Genomic DNA, 25,968 nt, shown 5'->3' on the forward strand with positions numbered 1-25,968 from the left:
CTGGATGCACCAGCTTTCCCCCTCTGAAAATGAGGAGATCTTAGACAACTGGGGATGGGGAGCACAACAAATAAAAATAGCTTCGCTTCATTTTTTGTCTTGGCTGGAACAGGCTGAAGACCATTTTTGGCTAATTATATCATGATTTGGTGTCTGTTGCAGGACAAAGAGATCACTAAGACATTAAAAAGCAGTATCTGTAAGTGGAGCTATATAAAACCTACTAATTCAAAACTTCCACTTTCATATGCATGTTTCTCAACACAGTCACATAAGAACAGAACTGATTTAAACCAAGGGAACTGAACCAAAGAAGAATAAGAAAGTGGTGTGTGATATTAATCTGTTTTCTTGTATCCAGAATTGTGAATGAATACTGGATAGCACAGACGTATGTCAAGACTGATATGAGTCTTCACATCAGCTGAGGACCTGTCTTAACATATTTATGCACAAGAACTATTAGTTCCTGACCTTTCTGGTCAGCGAGACTTATGTTTGAGCAGGCATTGACCAGCTAATGATAGCTTTTATGTATGTGAAATTTGAGTGCAAATCTGGATTATTTTAGCAAATGTCTGAATGGTGGATTTTCATCAGTCAAGGAAGGATATACAAACACACACAGGCATGCATGCCAGCTCCTCCTTTAATTCTGCCCACACTAGTGGTATGTGAAGAAATGCATCTAGTTCCCAATTGGGTAAATTAGTAAAATAAATAAAGGAGTGTGTTAACTCTAGAAGATTTTCATCAAGGCTTAGCCATTCTGGTTATTTTACTGTATTCATTCTTGCCTGGTCTTCCACAGATTAACCTTTCTTACAACTCAGTCACAGCCCACCAACTGTGATTTAGCAAGTATGCAATTTATCACTTAATAGGAATGTCTATGTTAACCACAGTGGGAGATTTTACTGGCAGTAAAATCTGCTTTTTCTCGTAGGGAAAATAAAGACTGTATCCAAGTGGACTGAGAAAGTTTAAGGTCTCTTATAATGACAATGACCTTAGAAAGTATGGAACTTTTTATAAGCAAATGTTTAGCATGTGTTGTGGTGGTCCTGAGACATTCTGTGGGAATAAAGAAAAACCCTTATTGTCCATATACTTTTTTAAAGAAAAATGTAGACTATGTCCTCAGTAGTTTTGTGTGTCCTGAGTAGCAAAAAAATAGTTTTATCTAGCCCACATTGCACATAGAATAATATAGTCAGGAATAAAGCTCTAAATATGGTCTTTACTATCCTGCCATTGCATTGCCTTTTTTTTCCTTTTTGTTTTCCTTTTTCTTTTCTCTTTTCTTTTTTTTTCTTTTTTTATGTTTCCTTTTCTCTTTTATTTCGTTTTTTCCTTTTATATAAAGGTGATAATTTCTCTGTTTTGTTAACTATTTTTCAAACACAGAAGAAAGCTGAAAAGTTGCAGATCTTCCAGATCCAATCTTGTCTAAACTACTTGAATCTGTTTGGGACAGTTACATGCAATATTTCTCCTCCGGGAAGAAGGATGCCTTGCACTAGAGTATCTAGCACAGCATGCTGACTACGTTTTCTAATCTAGCATAGCATGCTGACTAGGTTTTCTAAGAGGACTAAGTGTAAGCTGATTCTTTTTCCTTCATTCCTTACAAAGTGTGAATGTATTAGTTTATTCCGCCTTACATTTACGCCGTGAATATAAATCTCAGGGAATAATATGTAGTAGAGATGGGGCCAAAAAACAGTGATAAATGTCTCATGTCTTTAAACCAGTCAGAGATTTATGTAAACTTACAGTAAATTCTGATTGTTAGTGAAAATCTGGGGCTGTTAACTGTGAACAGGTCCTAACCTTATGGTTTGTAGCTCCTGTTCTAAAAACAGTTCTCAGAGAGAATGGCACTATGAATTACCTATTTCAAATTATTTTTACCTTTCAAAGCTACATTCTATAGAAAGCGGTGATGTATATGGAGAAGTTCGTGACTATGAGAATCAGAACATTTACAAGATCTGAACCTATATCTCTTGGACTATGTATGTGACTCTTCTTTTCAACTTAATTTTTCTCTAATAATTTTTTTATTCAACTCTAAAATATTTGAATCACTGTATGACTTCTTCCATAAGCTAAGAAAGAAAGCAGAAAGGAAAAAGATGAGCCTTGTTACTTGAGGTTATAAATCTCTAGGAGGGCCTCTGATGCTAAGGAGATATGAACTGTACTTGAATAAATGGAAGAAAGACCTCTAAAATCAAATATAGTCTCAAGTGTGTTATTACTTTTTTTTTTTCCCTGTTTGATTCACATTAGCTATTCTTTAAAATAGAAGTAACATTTTCTGACTAGGCTGTGTAACTATATTTTATTTTTACTTCATTCTAAGCAAAATTTTACTTCAAAGATAAATAAACTTGCTTCATTTTTTATAGTATCTCCAAGGAGATTCAGAGGAGGGAAAGGAAAGAAAAAGAGTGATGTGATATGCTAGACCTATAGCTTGGGGAAAATTTCACTGTCAGTTCTAAAGTTATTAATCACAGTATCACCCTTGGGAAGGGTTTTAGAGAAAATAATTGAGAAAAGCTCTCTCAGGAGACTTCTGTAGTAAGTTCCCTACTGGCTGGTTTCTCATGTTGTCTCAATAGAAACGTACTTCAAAGGCTATCAGGCATAGCAATTTTCATTAGCATTAGTGATAAGGCAGTTGACTCATATTAATTTGAACTGAGAGTCATTGTGCTTATGGAGATAATCTGTTTAACCCACCAGTGAAACGACAGTAACAACAAAGATCTAAGCTGATCCACCACAGGATCTCAGAAATCACTAAGAGTTCTCACACACATGCACACCAGTGTCAATCCCTTCCAGATGTTTTTCAGAATCTAAAAGCAATAGCACACTTTTTTTCTTTAATATGTTGTAGAAACATTGGTTGGGTCACCACCAGAATCCACAATCTTCAAACCAGATGGGTGACCAGATAGCAGATAATTTGCTTTGGTGTGAACATAGAATTGTAGAATAAAAGGCTAGAAGGGTCCTCAAAGATCACCTGGTCCAACCTTTCTAGGCAAACATAACCTAGACTAGATGTCTCAGCACACTGTCCAGCTAAATCATAAAAGTATCCAATGTTGGGGAATCCACCACTTCCCTGTAGATATTGTTCTAATGGCTGATTGCTTTCATTGTGAAAAATTTTCCAACTGGAATCTCCACAGGAATAACTTGTACCTATTACCCCTCGTTATTCCCATGTGATACCTTCATTTTTCAGTTTTCCATAAGGGATTACTTAATGTGATAAAAGGCCAAATCTGTAAAAATCAGCAAAATCTGTAATAAATCACCAAAACCTGGTGAAACGTGGAACAGTTTCCACCAAGATGAGCTCATTATGTCACCTGTAAAGCACTCACAATTTTAGTGTTACTTAAAGTGCAAGTGTGAAAGTTGTTTGAAGCGCTTGATGCAAGGCTTAGAATAGTAAAGTATCTTGAAGAAAATGATGCATTGGCTTCCATTGGAACTTATGATCCAAAAGGTTGGCTGTTAAGGAGTGAAGTATGATAATGACTGCAAATTTATTTGACACCATAGATTAATTCTTTTCCAATAAATTTTTAAGTTTTTAAGAATCATGTTGTAATAATATGTATATTAAAAAAAAAACAACCTGTGGTCTTCCTCATTTTTTTCTTAAAATTAACATGTTTTGTAGTGTTTTTAAAAGTTTTCAGTGTTAATACTGCTGAGGAGGGTCATGTCTTAGTAGCGGTAAGGTACAGGTCATGTATTTCACAGGAAATATCTCTCATAATCCTGAAGATGGTTGAATTATCTCATTTTTCTTACCTTTCCTTTTTTCCTTTCCAAGCTGGCATATGAGCATCGATTAAATGAATGATAAGGTTTAATTGATCCATGTTTGATCGATTTTTCATTTTTTTTAATTTAGAAAGTAAAACCTTCCATTATATTTAAAGCTGAGAAGTATGGGTGAGATAATAGAGGTCTGATTCCAGTGGAAGTTAAAAAGGAAAAAGTTGCCTCGCAAATGTCAAGGCACCTTGTGGTCCAAGATGATTAAAACTAAACTGTTTGCTATATGAATCCCAAGGTGCTGCTATATCTCAGCTACCATGACATTTAGCCAGTGACTTTTCATAGCTTGTTAATAATGTATAGCAATTCCAGTATAAATTTGCAGTGACAGAGCTGGCCTGCTACAGTAGAGCAGTTAACTAGATTTATTTTGGATAGAGAATGCAGATTTGCAAAAGAAAAAATTCACAACTGGTGTCAAAAGAGATTGCACATTTACAGGACTATTTAGCTAACACAGTTGCTCAGGAGAAGTTTTCTTATAGTAATCTATAATTCTGCCCAAAGTCATAACGACATAATTATGAGACACAAAACATTACCTCACTCATCAAGGCTAACACACATGAAGAAAAATTGATGCCACAAACAAATTTCATACTGTGGACTGGTCCATAAAGTTCATTGATTTTACAAGGCTGAATGAGTCACATAGGCGGGTAAAGGTTACAGCATAAATGCTCTTCTTGTAAGTGCAATTGCTGTTAATCATTGCTCCCAGATAAACCTAATAAACTTCTATGTTATAGAACCATGGTTTTTTTGAACCTTACATCTCACAGATGCACAAATTATTCATAAGCTGTAAAAGGTCACAAAGCAAATAAAAGAGAGAGTGGGAGAGAGGAGGAAAAGGGTACAGATTAAAAATAAAAAAATGAGTTACAAAACAGACTCAAAGAGCGATGAGTTACAACAGGATATGAAGTAGAGTTGTAGGGAAAACATTTGGCTGACATTTCAGTTCTTGCAGATTTTCTCTTATGCTGAAAGTTTACTCACATAGAAGAAATTTTACTGTGGCTGCAGCTATAATTGTCATAGATCAAAATACATCATTTAATTCTCTTAATCATTAATCAATCTCTTTGGAATTGTTTTTCATCCAACATTTGGGGTAGTAGAAATGTAGAAATGTATGCGTGTCAGTAGCCCTTACAATAGATGATTAAGATGAAGTAAAACTGACAACAGTTATCACTGCTGCTTTTTTACAGGAGATTCTAATAGGACATCTTGGATTTTTATAGAAAACTCCATCTAAGAGTTGAAATTTGTTACTGATTTACTAACTTTTAATGTGGAATGAGCCTGCAAAAGTTAAAAATATTTTGGCAACCCAATAAAATTCTGATTAGGCTTGAATAATTCAATTGCTGCATAAAATGTTTGAACAAGTCTGTGAAGTTACTTTACCCCTTTTCTGCTGGATCTTTCCAATACTGATAAAAATATGACATTTGTAATTTCTGTAGAAGTAGTTGCTTATTTTTTTATTTGTTTAAATAACTGCAAGTTTTTTTGTTTGCATACTTATTATATAAGTTAGTAAAATAATTTAGCTTCCTATTTCATAGAGATGCATTGTGGGGATGCATCAGATTATTTTTACAGTTTGTGTTTTGATTGGTAATCGTTAATACAAGAGATAGTAGGCAGTTGAGTTTTTGCTGAAGTATGAGGAAGTCATGAAATAAGGAGGCATTGAGGCAGACTTTTCCTCAACTGTGTTCTGATTCATTAGCTGATTCTTCTGCTGCTCTTTTAGTTTTAATCTAAAAAAAAAAAAAAGTTATTGCTTTCATATGGAAACATTGGTGTTAAACATTGATGTTCTTAGGCTTGATCTGACTACCTCTGAAATAATGGAAAAATAACTACTTCATTCTCCCAGTATAATTTGTATGGATTCATTACAAGAACTGTGTGTTTCTACCTTATTATTCACTTATAAATCATAACGTCCAACTAAAAAGAAAATAAGGTATCCATTTTTTTTATTTATTCATTAATTTTCCTTGCTGCATTTGCCATTTTATTAATCTAATTTAATGTAATGAAAACCAAGACTGAAGACTCGGGATCAGTTTCATGTGTGCAGTATCTGCTGCATTAGATTGTTAAATATTATATATAAAGTAAGGATGTTTCTTATTACTAACAATTAGCCCAGTTCTAAGGCATAGCTAGCCTTGGGGTAGGATGCCTACAACGCTGTGAGATCAGGTAGATGGCATTTTGTCTGACCTTCAGTTGATAAAACATCAATAACGCTACGATTTCATGGAGTTCTGTAAATCTGTCAATATTACAATAGTAAATGCTTAATTCGAGGTTTAAGATTACTGCATCGGTGAATGTTTCTTAGGACCTGATTCATGTCTTCTAAATAGGTCAGCCAAACACATATTACACAGTATGCTAGAGATTGGAAGGGACCTCAAAGGATCATCTAGTCCAATCCCCCTGCTGGAGCAGGAACACCTAGATAAGGTTACACAGGAATGTGTCCAGGCGGGTTTTGAATGTCTCCAGAGAAGGAGACTCCACAACCTCCCTGGGCAGCCTGTTCCAGTGTTCTGTCACCCTCACTGAGAAGAAGTTTCTTATCAAGTTTAAGTGGAACCTCTTATGTTACAGTTTGTACCCATTACCCTTTGTCCTATCACTGTTTGCCACCGAGTAGAGCCTGGCTCCATCCTCGTGACACTCCCCTTTTATATATTTATATACACTAATAAGGTCACCCCTCAGTCTCCTCTTCTCCAAACTACAGAGACTCAACTCCCTCAGTCTTTCCTCATATGGGAGATATGGACAACACGAGCTGTGTTTTTGTATCTATGCAACTTTCTTACATTTAAAGATAAGTTCTTCATTATATTAATGGGCACCCCTTTAGACAGCTAAGTCCTCATCCTAAATAAGTCATCTTTCTTTTAGCCTAAACTGTGTAGGCCAGCTTCAGGCTTCAAATTGCTTTTATACTTAACTCATTATAGTTACATTCTCTAGCCCCTTTCCAGCCTTTTTCTTGAGTTTGTGTATTGCCTCTCTCACTCAGTTTAAATGTCCTGGTTGCTTTTTGCAAAAAAAAAAAAAAACCTTCAGTGCATAGCATTTCCCTCTACTATAACTGAATCAAACTACCACAAAGCCATGTGGGGCAGGAACAAAGAGAAGCTTGTATCAATCCATAGTGAACCATAATAAATCCTCAGAGCAATGTAGAGATATTCCAGCCACTTCAGCCAATGAGCCAGCTTCATTTGGAGCTCAGCTCAGATGCCTCTATACAAATGCCCATAGCATGGGGAACAAACAAGAGAAATTAGAGATGTTTGCACATCTATGGGGGTATGACATAACAGGCATTGCAGAAACATGGTGGAATGGCTCCTATGACTGGAGTGTTGGAATGGAAGGTGACAGGCTCTTTAGAAAAGACAGGCCTGGCAGGCGGGGAGTAGGGGTTGCCCTTTATGTCAGGGGTAGGCTGGAGAGTATGGAACTCTGTCTGGAGACAGGTGAGCAGTTAACAGAGAGCTTGTGGGTCAGGGTTAAAGGGAAAACAGCGATGGGAGACATTACTGTGGGGTTCTGTTATAGACTGCCTGATCAAGGAGAACCTGTGGATGAAGCACTCTATAGACAGATAAGTAAAGCCTCACACTCGCAGCCCCTTGTTCTCATGGGGGACTTCAACCACCCTGACATCTGTTGGAATGACGGTACGGCCCGGCACAAGCAATCCAGGAGGTTCCTTAATTGTGTGGAAGACAACTTCCTTCTGCAAGTAACAGAAGAGCAGACAAGGAGAGGTGCCATGCTTGACCTCATGCTCACCAACAGGGAAGGGCTTGTTGGAAATGTGACGCTCAAGGGCAGCCATGGATGCACCGATCACGAGATGGTCGATTTCAAGATCCTCAGGACAGTGAGAACAGTGTGCAGCAAGCTCACTGCCCTGGACTTCAAAAGAGCAGACTTTGGCCTCTTCAGGAACTTGCTCAGTAAGGTTCCATGGGATATAGGTCTAGAGAGCAGGGGGGTCCAAAACTCTTGGTTGATATTCAAGGATCACTTACTACAAGGTCATGAGTATTGCATCCCAACTAGAAGGAAGTGCAGCAGGAGGGTCAGGAGACCTCCTTGGATGGATAGGGAGCTCCTGAGGAAAATTCAAATGAAAAAAGAGGCTTATAAAATGTGGAAGCAAGGACAGGCAGCCTGGGAAGAGTACAAGGATATTGTTCGGGAAGCTAGGGACCAGGTTAGGAGAGCTAAGGCCCAGTTAGAATTAAACTTGGCTAGGGATATTAAGGATAACAGGACGGGATACATAGCAAATAAAAAACAGATTAGGGACAACGTAGGGCCACTCAGAAAGCTCTTGGGAGAACTGGCAACTCTGGATTTGGAGAAGGCTGAGGTACTGAATGACTTCTTTGACTCGGTCTTCACTGGCAAAGGCTCTGACTGCACCACGCAAGTCTTGGAAGGCAGACGCAGGGACTGACAGAATGAAGACCTTGGGCTCACTGTAGGAGAGGATCTGGTTTGATACCATCTTAAAAACATGAAGGTGCACAAGTCCATGGGACCTGATTAAATACATCCACGGGTCATGAAGAAGCTGGCAAATTAAGTTGCTAAGCCGCTGGTCATCATATTTGAAAAATCCTGGCAGTCAGGTGAAGCTCCCAACAACTGGAAAAAGGGAAATATAACCCTCACTTTCAAGAAGGGGAAAAGGGGTGACCCGGGGAATTACAGACCAGTCAGTCTCACCTCTGTGCCTGGCAAAATCTTGGAGCAGATTCTCCTGGAAGGCATGCTAAGGCACATGAAAAACAACAAGGTGCTTGATGACAGCCAGCACGGCTTCACTAAGGGAAAATCCTGCCTGACCAATTTGGTGGCCTTCTATGATGGGGTTATGGAACTGATGGACAGGGGTAGAGCACTTGCCGTCATCTACCTCGACCTGTAAAATGTTCGACACTGTCCCACACGACATCCTTGTCTCTTAATTGGAGAGACATCAATTTGATAGGTGGACTACTCAGTAGATAAAGATCTGGCTGGATGGAGGCATGCAAAGAGTTGTGGTCAATGGCTCAATGTCCAGCTGGAGACCAGTAACGAGTGGTGTCCCTCAGGGATCAGTGTTGGGACCGGTCTTGTTTAACATCTTTGTTGGTGACATGGACAGTGGGACTGAGTGCGCCCTCGACAAAGCTGTGTGGTTCAGTTGATACGCTGGAGGGAAGGAATGCCATCCAGAGGGGCCTTGACACACTTGTGAGGTGGGCTGATGCCAACCTTAAAAAATTTAACCATGCCAAGTGCAAGGTCCTACACCTGGGTCGGAGCAATCCCAGGCACAGCTACAGGTTGGGCAGAGAAGAGATTCAGAGCAGCTCTACAGAGAAGGACTTGGGGGTGCTGGTCGATGAGAAAATGAACTAGCCGGCAATGTGTGTTTGCAGCCCAGAAAGCCAACCATATCCTGGGCTGCATCAAAAGGAGTGTGATCGAAGCAGGTGATCCTGCCCCTCTACTCTGCTCTTGGGAGACCTCACTTGGAGTATTGTGTAGAGTTCCGGTGTCCTCAACATAAAAAGGACATGGAACTGTTGGAACAAGTCCAGAGGAGGGCCACGAGGATGATCAGGGGACTGGAGCACCTCCCATATGAAGATCGGCTGAGAAAGTTGGGGCTGTTCAGCCTGGAGAAGGCTATGTGGAGACCTCATAGCAGCCTTCCAGTACCTGAAGGGGGCTTATAAGGATGCTGGGGATGTACTCTTCATTAGGGACTAGTGATAGGGCAAGGGGTAATGGGTTAATACTTAACCAGGGGAATTTTAGGTTGGATATAAGGAGGAAATTCTTTCCTGTGAGGGTGGTGAGGCACTGGAATGGGTTGCCCAGGTCGGTTGTGTATGCTGTCTCCCTGGTGGTGTTCAGGGCTGGGTTGGACAGAGTCTTGTGTGAGATGCTTTAGTGTGAGGTGTCCTTGTCCATGACAGGGTGTTGGAACTAGATGATCTTAAGGTCCTTTCCAGCCCTAACTATTCTATGATTCTATGATTCTATAATGAAAACCATAGTGGAAATCATCTTACTAAAGCTAGAAGGCCGTATCTGAGAAAATAAATACCCAAGTGTATTGGGTTTGTGCGGCAAGGTTTCGGTAAGGGGGGGGGGGGGGTGTGTGGTGGTGGCTACAGAAGGGGCTTCTGTGAGGAGATGCCAGAGCCCTCCACTCTGTCCAACATAACCAATGCCAGCTGGCTTCAAGACACTGACTGCTGACCAAGGCTGAGCCCATCAGCAACAGTGATAGAGCCTCTGGTTTTAAGAATGGGAAAAAAAAGCCTCCTCCAGAGAAGTAGTGGAAGAGAGGAATAAGTGAGAGAAGCAATTATGCAGACACCATGCCACATAGCCCTACTCTTCAGGACCAAGGCAGAAGAAATTTCTTACCACTTTCCAAATAACTGAATCTTCCCAGGTATCTGAAACCGCTTGAGATATCACGTACATGTGGAATGTATAAACCTTTGAATCTTTTTGCCAACTACCTCTATGAGCAAAACAATCTTCAGTGCTATCAAGGCATAACATAGCAGTCTTTGTTATCTCAGTACTTTTGGGGATGGTGAGAGTGCAATGATTGTGTTATGAAAGTATGTAGTGATAACTAACGAACTTCTCAATCTGAACATCTCACTTGAAACCATATTTGAAAATAACTGTGATGGAAGCATGCCTTCTTTAGAAGAATAGGGCTGGAAGTATCTCTGTTTTATCACTCCCAACACCCTTCAAAGATGTAGGGGTACAGGCAAGGAAGAGGAAACCTAAGGTAGACTAGCACTACTTACTGGAAAGACTGCATACTGACAATGAAGATGAGAAAATTCGTCTTTTACAAGAACAGTCTTTATCCCAGAGCTGCTGCTTTTCAAACTTTCAGGTGAAGGGGGCATAAATGTAGTCATGGCCTCAATGCAGCATCATTAGGGCACTAGCTATTCTTACCTCCAGCTGAGCAGCGCCATAGCAAGTTTATTACTCAAAGGGCAGGGCCTGACACTTCTGTTTTTTCTGTTTCTTGATAGCTTTTAGCTTTTGTCACTGAAGTATGATTTTAAACCCCACACTTTATTTTTTAAACTTGGCTTCCCTTTTCCATTTCTTAAATGATTTTTTTTCGTAATAAGACCACTGGTATTTGGATCTTTGTTCAGCCTGTATTTCCCTATCCTAAGTGTTCCCAGTCTCTTGTTATTTTAGCATTCTTGCTCTCTCTGAAATGTCCCATCTGATCTCTCTCAAGACATATTCAGTAAAATAATTATTGACAGGCAAACTCATCTCTTACATATTACCTGTCTTTTCTGTGTTCATATCAGCCAATAGCCCAAAGAGCAAGCATAAAGAGGAAGCACCTTTAAAAAGATCAATGGATTCCTCCTGGTTTTGGAATTTCAGCTTGGAAGTGCCTAAAATGTTATAGTTACACATAAGGTTCATTTTAACTCACAGGTTTCCTATTTGGCTTGTGGTTAATTTAGATGTAGGATCATAGAATCATAGAATAGTTAGGTTTGGAAATGACCTCAAGATCATCTAGTCCCAGCCCCCTTGCCATGGGCAGGGACACCTCACTCTAAACCATCTCACCCAAGGCTTCATCCAACCTGGCCTTGAACACTGCCAAGGATGGAGCATTCACAACCTCCCTGAGCAACCCATTCCAGTGCCTCACCACCCTAACAGGAAAGAATTTCCTCCTTATATCCAATCTTCCCCTGTTTATGTTTTAAACCATTACCCCTTGTCCTGTCACTACAGTCCCTAATGAAGAGTCCCTCCCCAGCATCCCTATAGGCCCCCTTCAGATAGGTCTTACTAGATGGCCACTGATTCTAAACCTGTGTATATTTTTAAGGGCAGTTTAGACACTTAGAGGCATGTATACCTCTTCTTTTCACTTCTGTTCTTCATTGTGCTACTTAATATAGGCACTTTTGAAAGAGTGTTTGTCATAACCAGGTTAAATGCCCATTAGCTTCCTATAGGATCTTCAGGGTTATCCGAATAAACTCCTGAATTAATTTTAGAAGACAAGAGTTTCCAATACAGCTGAGATTAATGGGGAGTGAGGAAAGATTTCAAAACTGAAAGTTTGCAAGTATGATTGCATCACAATTTGCAGTTAATGTCAGATGCAGGTTGAAAACTGCAAAGAACTGGCTCCTTCAGCTATATAGGAAATTTAATGGTGTCTCCTTAGCCATGTTCTTCTGGAAGAAGAAAATGAACTGTCACCTTCTACACCACACTAATCCTCAGCTGAGCATTTTGCTGAAATGCTTATTCCGGTCTTTGTTCTTTACTGCAGTGCAAAAGTACTGAAGTTAGGTTTTTCTGTTTGAATTCCATCAAATTCAATAGAATCTTTTTAGTCTTCTGTTCAGCTATTGCATTGTCATATGCCCAAAATAAGATGATCAACCCTGTTAATGATTGATGTAAAGGTGCAACAAAAGAGGCACCATTTTATGTCAGCATTTTTTATGAGAGAAAAAAATCTGGGGAGAATGATAAAAAAGAGAAAGATCTTTGATGAAATCCCTATAAACTGGTCTAGGATAAGGCATTCCTGTTCACAACAGGGGGGTTGAAACTAGATGATCTTAAGGTCATTTCCAAACCTAACCGTTCTATGATTCTATGATAATTAAATTGTGAATGCATTATGCTTACAGCAAATGAGCACTATTTTTTTGCAGCTTTTTGGTACTAAACTGTTGATTTTGCGTTGATACCTTTCTAAGTATTAAAGTTCAGCCTTCTTAGTGTATTAGCTTTCTATATCAGATAAGGTCTAAGAGATACTTGCTGCTAAACCTAAGTATGCATTTACTTACAAAGACATGAATTGTTTTTTCATTAAGTAGTAATCAAGGTACAAAATTTGCAGTGGTCATACCTTGGTATGAAAATTAAAAAAAATAAAGACCCTGTTTTTCACTTGCAGAATGATCATATCCCAGCAACCACATAAAAATGTTTTCTGAAATATTTGAGTTAGATTTAATACTATATACGGCACAACAACTATTTTGCATACCTGCTTTCACTTTCTAATGTCAGTAGTATTTATATTCTTTTTTTTTTTTTGTGTCCCCTCTAATGCACTAAAAGAAATGACAGAAGGAAGGTATGAATGAGGAGGAGCACAACAGAAATATAAATTTTAAAAAAAGTAAGAATGTACAAAACTCAGGAATTTTTTTAATTGTTAATGTCATTAACACTCTTAATAAAGCATACTATTTATTACACTTTTGTGAAATTTACAAAAGCTGCTGACATTGAGGTGTTGTTTTATGACTTACAAGCATCAGTAATATGTTTGCTGCTGGTGTTTCATAATTGCTCAGAATCATTTAGTTAGTAGAGTGCCTGCCCCTGCAGTCATGAAGCATCATTTTCATCTAATTATGCTATCGGAACAGAAGCAAAGTGAACACTGTGGTATTGTAATGTTTTGCAATAAATAAAACAGATCAGTATGTGAAATACTTGCAGTAGTATTAAATATTTTCTAAGTTGAATGATTGTTTGACTTGGGAGAAAGTGTCCTTTGTGCAAATTAATTAATGTGGTATTTGGTTTACTGGATATCCAAGAGCTTTCATGACTTTATATTTTCTACTTGAAAGCAGAGTAATATTTTTTATAACCTCTCTTTTTTGGTGGTGCCACCATCACTCTATGTAGTATTATACACTTAATAAATATCTGGAATGTTTTCAGTACGAAATATATTTTACCAAACATTTATACATATACATATATCTGTTTCTCTACTTCAGTGTTTAGAGTTAGGCCCATGGCTGTATAGTGCCTCTGAAGCGTCAATATAAACTGAGTAGAAAATCACTGAAAGCTTATCCAGGCTGTATCCTGTGATATGAAGCTGATTCAATTCTATCGATTCTCTCCATTGGAGTTATATCAACCTTCTCCAACTACTTATGACAGCAGTAACTGGGTAAACTGCTTTTGAATTTACTAGTTTCTACCTGTCAGCGAATATACACATCATATATAAAAATATGCCCACTTGAAGCTGCCAGCAGAAGAACTCTGAAAAAGACCTTTAAACTTTTCTTCAGTATTTGCATTTTGCAGACTGAAAAATCAAGACCACTCATCTTAGATAAATGCAAGTATAGTTATTCTGTCCTAAATTTTTAGATAAAAAATGTGTCTTTCTTGTAGTTGATGTTGTAATCACCTTTTTCCAAATGAAATGGCTATGAACACCCCAAAGTATGAACTTGAATTGATCTTAAACGGTCCCAATTTTTCCTGTGTCTAGCTGCCTTTTTTCCTGTAGAATATTCTTTCAGTTATTCTATAGGTGTTCATCCTTCCTGGACTCCATTCACGTATGTGGGAGAAGTCGTTCCCTTCAACTATTTCTTTTCCTTTAATTTTTTTTTTTTAATATGTTGTGCAGCCAGTGGAAAGACAAATATATCTGCAGAGAAGTATTTAAGTTTACAGTGAGCAGAATAATCCTCTGCACCCCCTATTCCACCAAGTGTAAGAGAATCCTAGGGTTGTTACAGTTAGGCATGTGAAGTTAGGTGGAACAAATTTGGTTTCAAATACTAGTTTTTGGCATTTGCTGACAGGATGAAAGGCCAAACTGTATCTTCTCAGTAGGTAAGTTTTGCTTAGTGTCTTCTGGACAAAGAGGGACACAGGTGGCCTTACAGTTCACTCATTAAGTTTTTCTCTTGCACATTATAATTAGGTATTTGAAAAATAATAGTGTGTGCTTCAATTTGTACATTTTCCAAGCAGTATATTGCTGCGGTCTGTAACTGACGTAGACTTTTGGAAATCTGCTGTCATTGTGTCGATAGATTACAAATTCCCATTTCCCAGAGTGTATTCCATATAAAATGAAACAAATATGTTCTAGTAGTCAAGGCAGAAATAAACCAAAATGTAGTTACTGATACACAGTGTCATAATCTTTCAGAAGTGTTACACATACCTCTTCTGTGGCCTATCCTCCTCTGTTTCTTCAGGATTTGGAAAGCTCAGGTAGACACTGCAGATACTTCATTCCAGTGATGTGTTTTGCATTCACACAATGTAGCAGCTTGAGGACTAGGTGACAATGACTATTCTAATTTACTCTAACGTAATTTGTTAATGTACTTATCTTCCTTAAAATGGGGCATAAAATTTTAAGCTCTTCATTAGAACCAAGACAACATACAAGATGTGCACCACCCACTTGCCAACAGAAGTTTTTGAATACACTGTCTCATATGAAATGTGTACAACACATCTCAAAAGAACAAGTATTGTAAATACCATCATGGGGCCCTGTTTTGCAAAATGTATTTGAGTATATCTATAAAGTTGTGCGTATGTATGCAAGGATGTGTCAATTATGAGATTAGCAAAATTTCTGAGCTTCATTAGAGGTCTTGTGTGTCTATTTGGGTTAGTTGTATGAAATCATAGTTCTTTAGTATAAATGATCATGTAGGATTTGCAACCAGAAATATACAGAAGAGATTTTCCAAGATGACTAACATCTGATAACTAGAACTATAAATAACCCTGAAGGTTAGTTTTCATGCAGTAGTTACATTGAATGGTGCAATATTTCTCAACAAGCAGTTTTCTGAACGGAGGCTGAAGTTATTTAGTTAACTAAATTGTTTTAGTAAACAGTCTCCCAATAATATATTAAGAAAAGTTTGTACTCACCTTCATAGAACCTGTAAACTGTAACTGAGGCTGTTATGTTTCATTATGATCCAGATGTGAAATCTGTGATTGGGTTATTGGGTTTTGCCATCATAAATCCTCTAACAGGTCACCACGGGTTAAAATGTGAAATGTGGAAGAGTTCCAGTAAAGTACTTCTTAAACCTGAAAGGAATATATGAGATTGTGTCTTTGTTATTACACATACATTATACATTTTATATTTTTTCCTCACAAACTATGTTTTGTATGCTGGTTATGCATAGTATAACCCCTTTGAATGTTGTTTGCTTCAGGTGTCTTGCTGGATTTTCGGGACAGTTTTGTGAAATAGAAGTTAATGAGTGTAATTCATCACCTTGTCTACATGGCTCAACTTGTGAAGATCGTATCAGTGGATACACTTGTAAATGTCAAAAAGGTAACTGGCATTTGACAGAATAATCTTAAACAACGATAGTTTATTAAACCTTGTATTGGTGCTACTACCAAGAAAATTGGTAAATTATATCAAACTTACTATTTGTATATAACCTATCGGGTGCACAAATATTAGCTCTCTATGTCAAGTTTTTAAAATGAAATCTGAAAAGAATTAACTATTCTAATAAGCACATTAGAAACACTTAAAACTAAACCCAGTTCATTAAGTAAGTCTGCAGAATTATCTGGAGCTAGGTTTATTATATATGATTTCTCTCAGGAGAGACCTTATCACCATGTTCCAGTATTTAAAGGGTGACAACAAAGATAAAGACACCCTTTTTACAAGAAGTCACATGGAAAAGAGGAGGGGTAATGGGCACAAGTTACTCTTGAGGAGATACCGGTTGGACACAAGAGGAAAAATTTTCACAATGAGAACAATCAGCCATTGGAACAATCTCCCCAGGGAAGTGGACTCCCCAGTACTGTACTCTTGTAAGATCTGGCTGGACAGCATGCTCGGGCATCTAGTCTAAGTCACACTTCACCAAGAAAGGTTGTACTAGATGATCTTTGAGGTCCCTTCCAAACTTATATTCTATGATTCTACGATTCTGTGATTTACTAATGTAACTTACTGACCAAGCAAGCAGTCAAACAGGAAATGTACATCAACTACAGAATTTAACTAGCTATTTAATAAAGTTGATTGAAAAGAGATTCTGAACATTTTAACCAACATTTATTATTATTGCTGTCACACATATCCATGGTTGTATCTGCTGGGTGGGATGAAAACAACTTTTCTGAACTATTATAAATCATAGAATCATATAATAGCTAGGACTGGAAAGGACCTTAAGATCATCTAGTTCCAACACCCGTGCCATGGGCAGGGACACCTCACACTAAACCTTGTCACCTAATGCTCTGTCCAACCTGTCCTTGAAGACTGCCAGAAATAGAGCATTCACAACGTCCTTGGGCAACCCATTCCAGTGCATCAACAGCCTTATAAGAAAGAACTTCCTCCTTACATCCAATCTAATCTTCCCCTGTTTATGTTAACCCATTACTCCTTGTCCTATCACTACAGTCCCTAATGAAGAGTTCCTCCCCAGCATCCCTATTGACCCCCTTCAGATACGGAAGGCTGCTATGAGGTCTCCACACAGCCTTCTCTTCTCCAGGATGAACAGTACCAACTTTCCCAGCCTATCTTCATATGGGAGGTGCTCCAGTCCCCTGATCATCCTCATGGCCCTTCTCTGGACTTTTTCCATCAGTTCCATGTCCTTTTTATGTTGAGGACACCAGAACTGCACACAATACTACAAGTGAGGTCTCACAAGAACAGAGCTGAGGGGCAGGATCACCTCCTTTGACCTGCTGTTCATTTTCTCGTCAACCAGCACCCCCAACTCCTTCTCTGCAGGGCTGCTCTGACTCTTTTCTCTGCCCAGCCTGTAGCTGTGCCTGCGATTGCTCCAACCCAGGTGTAGGACCTTGCACTTAGCGTGGTTAAACTTCATGAGGTTGGCATCAGCCCACCTCACAAGCATGTCAAGGTCCCTCTGGATGGCATTCCTTCCCTCCAGCGTATCAACCGAACCACACAGCTTGGTGTCATCGGCAAACTTGTTGAGGGTGCACTCAGTCCCACTGTCCATGTCACCAGCAAAGATGTTGAACAAGACTGGTCCCAACACCGATCCCTGAGGGACACCACTTGTTACAGGTCTCCAGCTGGACATTGAGCCATTGACCAGAACTCTTTGCATGTGGCCATCCATCCAGCTCTTTATCCACCGAATGGTCCACCCATCAAATTGATGTCTCTCCAATTAAGGGACAAGGATGTCATATGGGACAGTGTCAAATGCTTTGCACAAGTCCAGGTAGATCATGTCAACTGCTATACCCCTGTCCATCAGTTCTGTAACCCCATCATAGAAGTCCACCGAATTGGTCAGGCAGGATTTTCCCTTAGTGAAGCCGTGCTGGCTGTCATCAAGCACCTTGTTGTTTTTCATGTGCCTTAGCATGCCTTCCAGGAGAATTTGCTCCAAGATTTTGCCAGGCACAGAAGTGAAACTGACTGGTCTGTAATTCCCTGGGTCATCCATTTTCCCCTTCTTGAAAATGGGGGTTATATTTCCCTTTTTCCAGTCATCAGGACCTTCAGCTGACTGCCAGGATTTTTCAAATATGATGGACAGTGGCTTAGCAGCTTCATTCGCCAGCTCCTTCATGACCCGTGGATGTATTTAATCAGGTCCCATGGACTTGTGCACCTTCATGTTTTTAAGATGGTATCAAACCAGATCCTCTTCTGGAGTGGGCCCAAGGTCTTCATTCTGACAGTCCCTGCATCTGCCTTCCAAGACTTGGGTGGTGTGGTCAGAGCCTTTGCCAGTGAAGACTGAGGCAAGGAAGTCATTGAGAACCTCAACCTCGTCCAAACATAGTTACACAATCAAAATTTCTTGTGGGTAAAACTGTGTCCTCTCACTCTACCTGGTTCTGCATATGGCCTTATATTGCTTCACCAATAGAAATGACTTAAAATGTTGAAATATATTTTTTTTTATCATTACAGTCCTTCACACAGAACATACCCATTGTGGACCTTAAGATTTTTCTGATTTTTAAAGCTAGTAATATTTTAACTGTATTTGAATATAGACATCTAGAAGTTGCTTGCCAGTCAGAGACTATAACTGCTGTCTCTATGCAACAGTACATGGAAATGCTTGGTATAAGTAGAATAAGCTTCTCTGGGGTCTTGGAACTCTCTCCTACTGCTAACATGTTTTAAACTACATCCAGCCAAAGTGTAAGATGCCTTCCTTTTGCATTTCTTTTCATAATAGCATTCATTAGCAGGGGTGAAAAAACTCTACATTATTTCTCTACCAGGAAAAGACACAGTGAAGGAATCACATTCATTAGGTAGATACATCACAGTTATATATTTTGCTTTTTATTTCAATTAATATGGAATTTTCAAATCTTTTTTGAGTCTCTGAAACACCTGAAGAGATAAGAAGGTTGCAACTCAGAAAGCAAGTGAATTTGGAGATGCAGGGGAATCTTTAGGAGGAACAGCTCTAAATGTTACACAACTGAAAAAAAGGGCTTTAAAGAAGATGAATTAAAAATATCTTGCAGAGACAGAAACTAGAAATGCTTGGAACAAATTTGCTGTTGTTGCAGGCTACTGCTGTTCACATATGATAGGTCTTGCTTTTCTCTACTAAGCTTCTTCTATAGAAATATGGAGATGACATTGAGTATTTTTGGATTTGTAAAGGCAACTATGTGAAAGAACTTCAGGCAGAAGGTGTGAGATATCCAGCAATAGATCAACAGTTGGAATTTAATAAAATGGAAAAGGGATAGTAGCAAGACAGAAGTAGGAACAAAGCAGATGACTGCAGCTTTCCAAAAAACCTCCAGAGAATAAAATGAAGCATGTGGTGACAGCATGTGATACCAGAAAAGGAAATTGATTTAGCTCTGACAAATCCATTCTGTAATGGATCATGAATTTTGTCAGCTATTGTCCCAGTAGCAGGCCCCATGCCCTTAGAACAATAGATGCATGTTCAGGATCTGTGACTGCAGCTGCAGGCTGTTCAGGTGCAGAAGCAGCATAGAGAGATATAAACGATATTCTAACAGCATCTCAGACAGCTCAAAAGAAACAACAGCAGCTGTTGGAACTAATAGTGGCCTCACAGCTGAAGTCTTTAACTGTGGCAGGCTGCATTTCTGCCAGAACTGCTGAAAGCAGGACTGCAATGTAACTGGTGGGTCCGCTTGATGCATGCTGCGAGGCAAATGCAGGCAAGGGGTAACAACTAGATTTTTATCAGCTGAAGATGGCTTGTGGGGTTTTTTGTTTTCTTGTTAGGTTGGGGGCTTTTGTGTTGTGGTTTGGGTTTTTTTTTGGTTTGGTTTCTTGGGTTTTTTCCATTTTGCTTTGGTTTTGTTTTGGAGGTTTTTTGTGGGGGGAAGTCAAGTTACATTCATTTGTTTGTTTAGAAATGGAAAAATTTAGTTGGAGAAATAACAAGTATGTCACAGGTAGTGGGAGTATCACGGCAGAGTCTGCTGTTTTTCAATAACTAGCTATATTTTACAGAATTCTGGGATCATATTTACCAAGCAATTGGGCTCCTTCCAGTTTAGTTTAGCCTCTAAGGAGCAAGTTCAATACAGGCTCAAATTATGTGATTTAAAAAACAGCTTCCAGATCAGCTGTTGGCCTCTAATTTATGATGTAAAAATGATTTTTATAAGAAATGCCTATTGACAAAAATTCCAGTAATCTGACAATTGAAATATAAGCAGGTGGTATTCTGATGGTATTGAAACACAAACCTGTATTTCATCAGAAATTGTCCTTATTGATCTGGTATAGTAATCTGTTTCAGAGTTTCTCTTTTAAAATTTTTCCCCTTATTTTATGTTGTGTAATGTAACTATTTTCGTCTATCTAAATATCCAGTTTTCATTCCTCAGTGTGGCAATAATGCACAAATTTAATGAATAGGGTAAAAATGGTCAAAAATTAATACAGGCAATTCCATACTCTTTCAGTTTAGATTTGGAAAAAACAATATGGCTTTGGTTGCACTATGCAATCTGAAAGGAGATAAGAGGTTTCAGGGAATGTTTTACACTTTCTAATTCTTAGCCACAAGAGAGGTAAGGATACAGATAATTCTGTAGGTAAAGGGCAACCCATCAAGTCACTTAATTCAGTAAAGAAATAATATATTCAGCTTTTACTCTTGTTTGCTTACTTATGTCTCTACAGAAACTGAAGTTGGCAAACATTAATTTCTCTAATATATAGAATCATAGGATCATAGAATGGTTTAGGTTGGAAGAGACTTTAAAGATCATTTAGTTCCAACACCCTTGCCATGGGCAAGGACACCTTCCACTAGACCAGGTTGCTCAAACCTGGTCTTGAACAATTCCAAGGATGGGGCCGCCCACCACAACTTCCCTGGGCAACCCGTGCCAGTGTCTCACCATTGTCATAGAGAATATTTTTTTTGTAATATCTAATCTAAGTCTACTTTCTTTCAGTTTAAAGCCATCTTATGCTATATGTTTCTATATATTTATATGTAATAATTGATTACAGTTACTCACAGGTTTTTTTTATTGACATTCTATAAATAGATTTGGATTGTAATAAGTCTTAAGTTTGGGTTTTTTGTTGTTGTTGTTGTTTTGATTGGATTTTGTTTCTTTTCTGACAGGATGGGAAGGCCTCCATTGTGAGCTGGATGTCAATGAGTGCATATCCAACCCCTGCATACATGGCATTTGTGTTCAGCAGGACCCAAGCTTTGGTTACTCCTGTTTTTGCAAGGCAGGATTTGTGGTGAGATGCTGGAATTCTTTCTTGTCCTTCCCTTAGCTTGACTATTCATTGTTACATGGAAAACACAATATGCAATCATTTTCCTTTCTAGCCTAGCTCAGATAAAGCCTGGCTTTTCAGAAAAATACAGTATGTTAGTAACTGTTCTTTGATTTGGTTTGGTTTGGTTTTTTTGTTTTAGTAATAGTAACTCTAATATTCCAGAGAAATAGCTATCTGATATTGACAAAAAGTGGAAAAGTGTGTGCATGTAATGGCTTTGTGAGTCAGAAAAGTATGTTAGTATTTAAAAAAAACACTAATTTTATCATACATACAAATCAATGGTTCTATTTCACTTATTGATTAATATTTTTACATACTAAGATAACTCATGCTTGAGACTATTGCATACAGGTACTTTGAAAACAAGTTCCCTGTAACTAAACCAAATAGTTCCTTTTTGTGCTTGACACTCTAGGCTTTGATGCTGTTTTATTCTCTCTGTTCAGCATACCAAAAGAATCCTTTGAGGGTGGCTAAATGCCAATGCTGCATTCATGTAAGGTTGAAATTTCCATGCTGCTACCACCTTTTTTTACCGGCTCTTTCTGTAGCTGAAGACATGCAGTTGGTACATACAATCTTAGCTTGTGCTTTATGTCATCACACTTCAGTTTTGATATCATCTTTTTTTTATATCATTTGTTAATTTGGGGTTAGTTATGAGAAGAAAAAAGGAGTATATGATTTTAGGGTTTTTTTCTTATTTCAGTAATTCTTATCTCTACAACTCTAAGTTTGAAATTGTTGTTTGAATACCTTTTCTTTATAAATGCTGACAATTTATTTGATGTGTTTACAGCTGTAAAATAGAAGGAACAGGATATTGCAAGTAAGATTCAGATTCACTTTCATATATCTTGGCAATCAAGTCAAGAAAAAGCAACTTTTCAGACATTAGCTGGTTTCAGGGCTTCTTTCTACAGCAGAAGATTCTCATTTACTGTCAATGAGGGAAAAAGTAAAAAAGCAATAAAATGGTAAAGAAAAGAGTTTTTCTGAAAAGCAGAAAAAAACCCTTCTGTCTTCAGTTCTTCTCAGGCACCTTTAATCTCATTTCCATCCCAAAACATCAATTCCCTCAAGGAGTTCCCCAGTACATACTAGCACATGTCAAGAAGCACAGGTGTCAAGTGGGCTGCTTTAGAAGCAAAGGTAGGCCAGAAGCCAAGGATAGCAGCAAGGTAGGCAGAGGCAATGAGCTTACAGGCAAGGGATTGAGTCCCATAGTACTTGGAAAAAGACAGCAAAGCAAGACAAGTAATTATGTTAACCATCCAAAAGGTTCTTCCAAGTACTGCCAGGCAAGTCTATGATCACAAAGCAGGTCTAAGCAGAAGATGAATTGTACTATGTTTTTTGATATTAATTTCTCACCCAAAAAAATCTTCTGAACATCAAATAAAACCATCAGAGAGGAACCATCAGAGTGATTAAACATCCTAAAATATGTATTTGGTAGGCCCTTAATGGGTTCTGGTTCCTAACTATTGGGTAAGTGTGAGGAGGAAAGAGTGGACCTCCCACGGAAGTAAGTATTCAAGGATCTCCAGCTATACTGTGTGTAAAGTAAATCTTCTGTAGTCTATGTATGTGATACTGTATGAAGTATAGATTATAAAGTATGGATCATGAAGTTTCTCATAAATTTTGAGAGGGAAAGCATAGCCAGTGGCATATCGAAGAGATGTTTACTTTTAAAATGAAACAGCTGTGAATACTTTTAAATGCAGATCTGCACAACCTAAACAGTTATATGATTCTATGATTCTATGATTTACCTGCATGAAAGCTGTTAAAGCATTTACAGACAGACTTTCAAGGCTGTCAAATTTATCTATGACTATTTAATGTACCCTTCACACACAGCAGAGGTTATCCACATCCGCTTTGTTTCTATGAGTCATAAAATCTTAATGAAATGCTCTTCACCATTACATGTAAAAGTAATAAAAATGCACTAATAAGTAATAGGGAAAGTCAGAATAAAAAAGTTTTATAGGATTAAAAAAATTATTAGACAGAAATATTATTCAAACTGATAATTTGTGCTATGTGTGGAATTAAAATGGATCAAGGAAGAATGTTTTTATTATTCTGTGGGAACATGACATATGAATTGGCCTGCTGTTCCTTCATGCTTTTTGGAATACTGATACAGTGAGTGATTTTATAAGATGCCATGTATTTACTAGATAGCTCATCTGCTTGCCAAAGTAAAGTAAGAACTTGATTTAAACAGGAATGGATATATCTAAATCATTCAAAACCCGTCAATTTAACCTCTTCCATTTTAAACACTGAATTATTTAAACTACTTATAAGACTAATAATTTCATTTTCTCTGTATTTTTGCCTTTCTCTCTTTCACCTCCTATTATTTCCCAACATTATAAATGAATTTAATAGAGTTGATAGCGATCTAAGAAAATGTAAGTTGCTCAAGTTTTGTGTGAATAGCAAGCCAGGTAGCCAAGAGAGACTATTTAAGCATTTTGTTTGAGGGAAGAGTGCGATGAGCACATGCTTATTGAGCACTACAGTGTGCACTTGCAGCCCAGAAAGCCAACCGTATCCTGGGCTACATCAAAAGGAGTGTGACCAGCAGGTCAAAGGAGGTGATCCTGCCCCTTTATTCTGCTCTCGTGAGACCTCACTTGGAGTATTGTGTGCAGTTCTGGTGTCCTCAACGTAAAAAGGACATGGATCTGTTGGAACAAGTCCAGAGGAGGGCCACGAGGATGATTAGGGGACTGGAGCACCTCCTGTATGAAGATAGGCTGAGAAAGTTGGGGCTGTTCAGCCTGGAGAAGAGAAGGCTGTGTGGAGACCTCATAGCAGTCTTCCAGTACCTGAAGGGGGCATATAGGGATGCTAGGGATGGACTCTTCATTAGGGGCTGTAGTGATAGGACAATGGGTAATGGGTTAAAACTTAAACAGGGGAAGTTTAGATTGGATATAAGGAGGAAATTCTTTCCTGTTAGGGTGTTGATGCACAGGAATAGGTTGCCCAAGGAGGTTGTGAATGCTCCATCCCTGGCAGTGTTCAAGGCCAGGTTGGACGAGGCCTTGGGTGATATGATTTAGAGCGAGGTGTCCCTGTCCATGGCAGGGGGGTTGGAACTAGATGATCTTAAGATCTTTTCCAACCCTAGCTATTCTATGATTCTGTATGTGCCCCAGCTGTAGGAAAAGCTTCCGTCAGAAATTGTATCATGATGATATGTTGTCAGAGATGCATGTCTTGAGATGACACCATGCATATTTTAAGTAGCTATCCAGATATGTAGGAACCTTCTAGGTTAGCTGAGTTAGCTGTATCTCTTCACATAACCCATTAGTTCATTACAACGGAAGTGAAAATAAAATGAACTCAGGTCTGGCTTCAGAATATGTTTATTTCACACTTCAAGAATGCGTTTAATTCATGTACTTATTGCTATAAAAATGCAGTATTTCTTGTCTTTTTTACAACCCACTGAATAAAGCATTTTTAATTTATTATTAGGAAGGATATTTCAGGCTTCCCATGAATTGTTAGTCTTGATAAAAAAATAAAAAGTGAGTACCAGATCAAATTTGAGACTGCCACTACATGTTTTTTCCAAGAGGTATCTCTGAACTTAATGTATTAGCAAGGTTCTGTCTGAACATTTGCTGACAAAAGGCAAATACTTAAGCAAATACTTAGCTTCAGTGTACAAAAAGAAAGAGCATTAATTTGACAATCAGAGCAAACCACAGGCTTTTGGACAGCCAAGTCCACTGTATAAAATTTTCTGCATAACTACATGTCAACTGCAGATGATTATTCTAAACACTTTTTATTACTAGTGAAAATACTATCTTTAATACTTTGCAGTTATAAATCTGTGGAAAAACTATTTATATTGGTAATTTGTAATAGAGTCAAAATGTCATTCAGTTAAAATTTAAAGTATACGACTACACCATAAAATTAGTAAAGCAATATTTTCCACATGATTAGATTTGCTTTCAAAAGTGTGGAAAGCTTAATATAAGCAAACAGCATTTTAAAGTGAAGAGGAAGCAATAATTTGAACTAATGTAACTATGAAATGCAAATTGCTTTTAAAAATGGCTTTTTGAAAATTCTCTTTCAGGGACGAAGCTGTGAGCTTAATTACAATGATTGTCTTATACAGTCCTGCTCCACTGGGTTTCTTTGTGTTGATGGAATAAACAATATCACCTGTTTACCTATCCCCCAAAGCAAGAAAACTGTCACTGAAGTGGCTGAAGTGTTTCCTGATGAGATTTTAGACAATGACCTTCCGTCAGCCCTAGCTGTGTCTATGGAACTTTGGTCTGAACATTCTTCTCCTGATTTTCATACAGAAGAAGTGTCCCAAGGTAAGTAGAAAGAGCTTCTGAGTAATT

The 25,968-nt window shown here is 38.2% G+C and overlaps 1 protein-coding gene across 1 annotated transcript in view; it reads left to right on the forward strand.

The window, feature by feature from the left end:
• Nucleotides 1-25,968, forward strand: part of EYS (eyes shut homolog) — a 579,093-nt gene that overhangs the window by 217,780 nt on the left and 335,345 nt on the right. The window contains exons 18-20 of the mRNA XM_061347833.1: nt 15,990-16,114; nt 21,399-21,523; nt 25,692-25,941. Coding sequence (XP_061203817.1) covers nt 15,990-16,114; nt 21,399-21,523; nt 25,692-25,941 — 500 coding nt within the window. The remainder of the gene's footprint in view (nt 1-15,989; nt 16,115-21,398; nt 21,524-25,691; nt 25,942-25,968) is intronic.

This window comes from Neopsephotus bourkii, unplaced genomic scaffold, assembly GCF_033783945.1.
Source record: "Neopsephotus bourkii isolate Nb327-2 ecotype Australia unplaced genomic scaffold, CSIRO-AGI_Nbou_v1 NB_330, whole genome shotgun sequence".
NCBI classification, from domain to species: Eukaryota; Metazoa; Chordata; class Aves; order Psittaciformes; family Psittacidae; genus Neopsephotus; species Neopsephotus bourkii.